At 34.8% G+C, this 1,747-nt stretch overlaps 1 protein-coding gene across 1 annotated transcript; it reads left to right on the top strand.

Annotated features, from left to right (window-relative positions):
* Window positions 1-407: 407 nt before the first annotated feature.
* Window positions 408-1,538, top strand: LOC109219279. The gene is made up of 2 exons (XM_019383717.1): window positions 408-782; window positions 909-1,538. The coding sequence occupies exons 1-2, from the start codon at window positions 408-410 to the stop codon at window positions 1,536-1,538; spliced, it is 1,005 nt and encodes a 334-aa protein (XP_019239262.1).
* Window positions 1,539-1,747: the final 209 nt, after the last annotated feature.

The following is a 1,747-nucleotide window of genomic DNA, read 5'->3' as shown; positions in this document are numbered from 1 at the left end:
CAAGTGGAGTATCAACATGACAACATTAATGTTGTTGAATCATCTCAGGAGTGGACCACATGAGGGATGAGTTGGCTCAATCAATGTGGAATGCAAGTCTAAACAATTGATTGTTTCAAAACGTTCCATGCTTTTATTATATTTTGTGGTGTTTGGGTATTTTTCTCTTTAGTTTTTTGTATGATTGTAAGGTGTATCAACTTTCAGTTTTTTGTGATTATAACAAATAGTTACTTACTTTGATTTTTGTGAAGATTACTTATATTTAGTTAGCGTTTCTTTTTTGATAGTTCTATACTTCCATACATATGCTTTTTGTGATGCTAAGTAATATTGGAGATACTTATGCTTCTTGTGGAGATAACTAATACTTATGATGATTTATTTCACAAGATTATACAGATATAATGAATAGACAGGCAGAAAATTCAAAGCTATTGTCAATAAGATCAAGAAAATCAACACCTTCTTCCCGAAGGATCTGGACTCCAGCAGAAGAAAGTGCTCTTTTAGATGGTTTAAAAAAATTGTGTGCTGATGGTTGGCGAGCTGATAATGGAACCTTTAGGCCGGGATACTTGATGGAATTAGAGCACTATTTGCATGAACGTCATCCTAGTAGTCAATTGAAAGGTGAACCACATGTTAATAATAAAGTAAAAGCGTGGAAGAGATGTTATTCAAGCATAAGTTTACTAAAGAGTCGAAGTGGTCTGGGATTTCAATATAGTGATGGAACCATAATTGTTGACGATCCAAAACAGTGGGATGACTTTATAAAGGTAATTTGTACTTTGCTTAAGTTATTAGAATATTGTTACTTCATATAAGAATTTTCCCGAGTTCCCATCATAGTTTATAATTGACGCATTTGTCATTACTTTTGTTTCTTTCCTTATTTTTTCTAGATGGATCCAAAAGCAAAAAGCATGAAAACTAAGAAATGGCCGATGTTTGAGGATTGGGAGGAAATTTTTGGCAAGGATAGAGCGACAGGAGAGTACGCAGAAGGGCCGCTAGATGCTGGTGAGGATATTCTAAGGAGTCAAGCTTCAGGACTTTCTAATGACATGAGCTTAGGATGGCCTATTGTTGTTGATGATGAAGAAGAAGATGATGCTCGTGATGGACCTAATATAGCTACTGGAGAAGCTAAAAATGAAAATGCTTATGATGGACCTAGTTTTACTGGAGCATCTGAAAAGGAAGATGCTAGAGCATCTGAACAAGAATGTGCTGGAGCATTTGAAAATGAATATGCAGGATTCCAACAAAATCATAAACAAGGTGAGCATGCTAATAGGTCCTCTTCTAATTTTAATGAAAAAGAGAAAAGCAAGAAAAGAAAAAGGGTTGTGGAGGATTCTAGTGAGATATTTCTTAAGGGTATGACAGAAGTTATGAAAATTTTTATTGAACGTCAAGATAAAAGAATGGGTGCCTTGATTGATAAGATTGGGAATCGTGACCGATCCGATATTTGTGGTGAAATTTATTCCATCCTTGAGTCTCCCGCATTTGAGTTGTACTCTGTATAAGAACGTATCAAAGCTAATGATTCTCTGTGAAGATGTGAAAAAGATGGAATTATTTTTACGTATGGGTGAACTTGAGCGCCAAACAATGATGTTCATGATTATCAATGGTAAACTTTGAAGTATGGTAAAGTTGTGTATATGTGGTGGTACTAGTTTGATAGTTTTTGCTCGACTAACAACTTTAAAGTTAAATTGTAGTGCTATTTTTG

The sequence above is a fragment of the Nicotiana attenuata genome, unplaced genomic scaffold (assembly GCF_001879085.1).
Source record: "Nicotiana attenuata strain UT unplaced genomic scaffold, NIATTr2, whole genome shotgun sequence".
In the NCBI taxonomy this organism is placed as follows: Eukaryota; Viridiplantae; Streptophyta; class Magnoliopsida; order Solanales; family Solanaceae; genus Nicotiana; species Nicotiana attenuata.
This window is presented reverse-complemented; position numbering and strand designations above follow the sequence as displayed.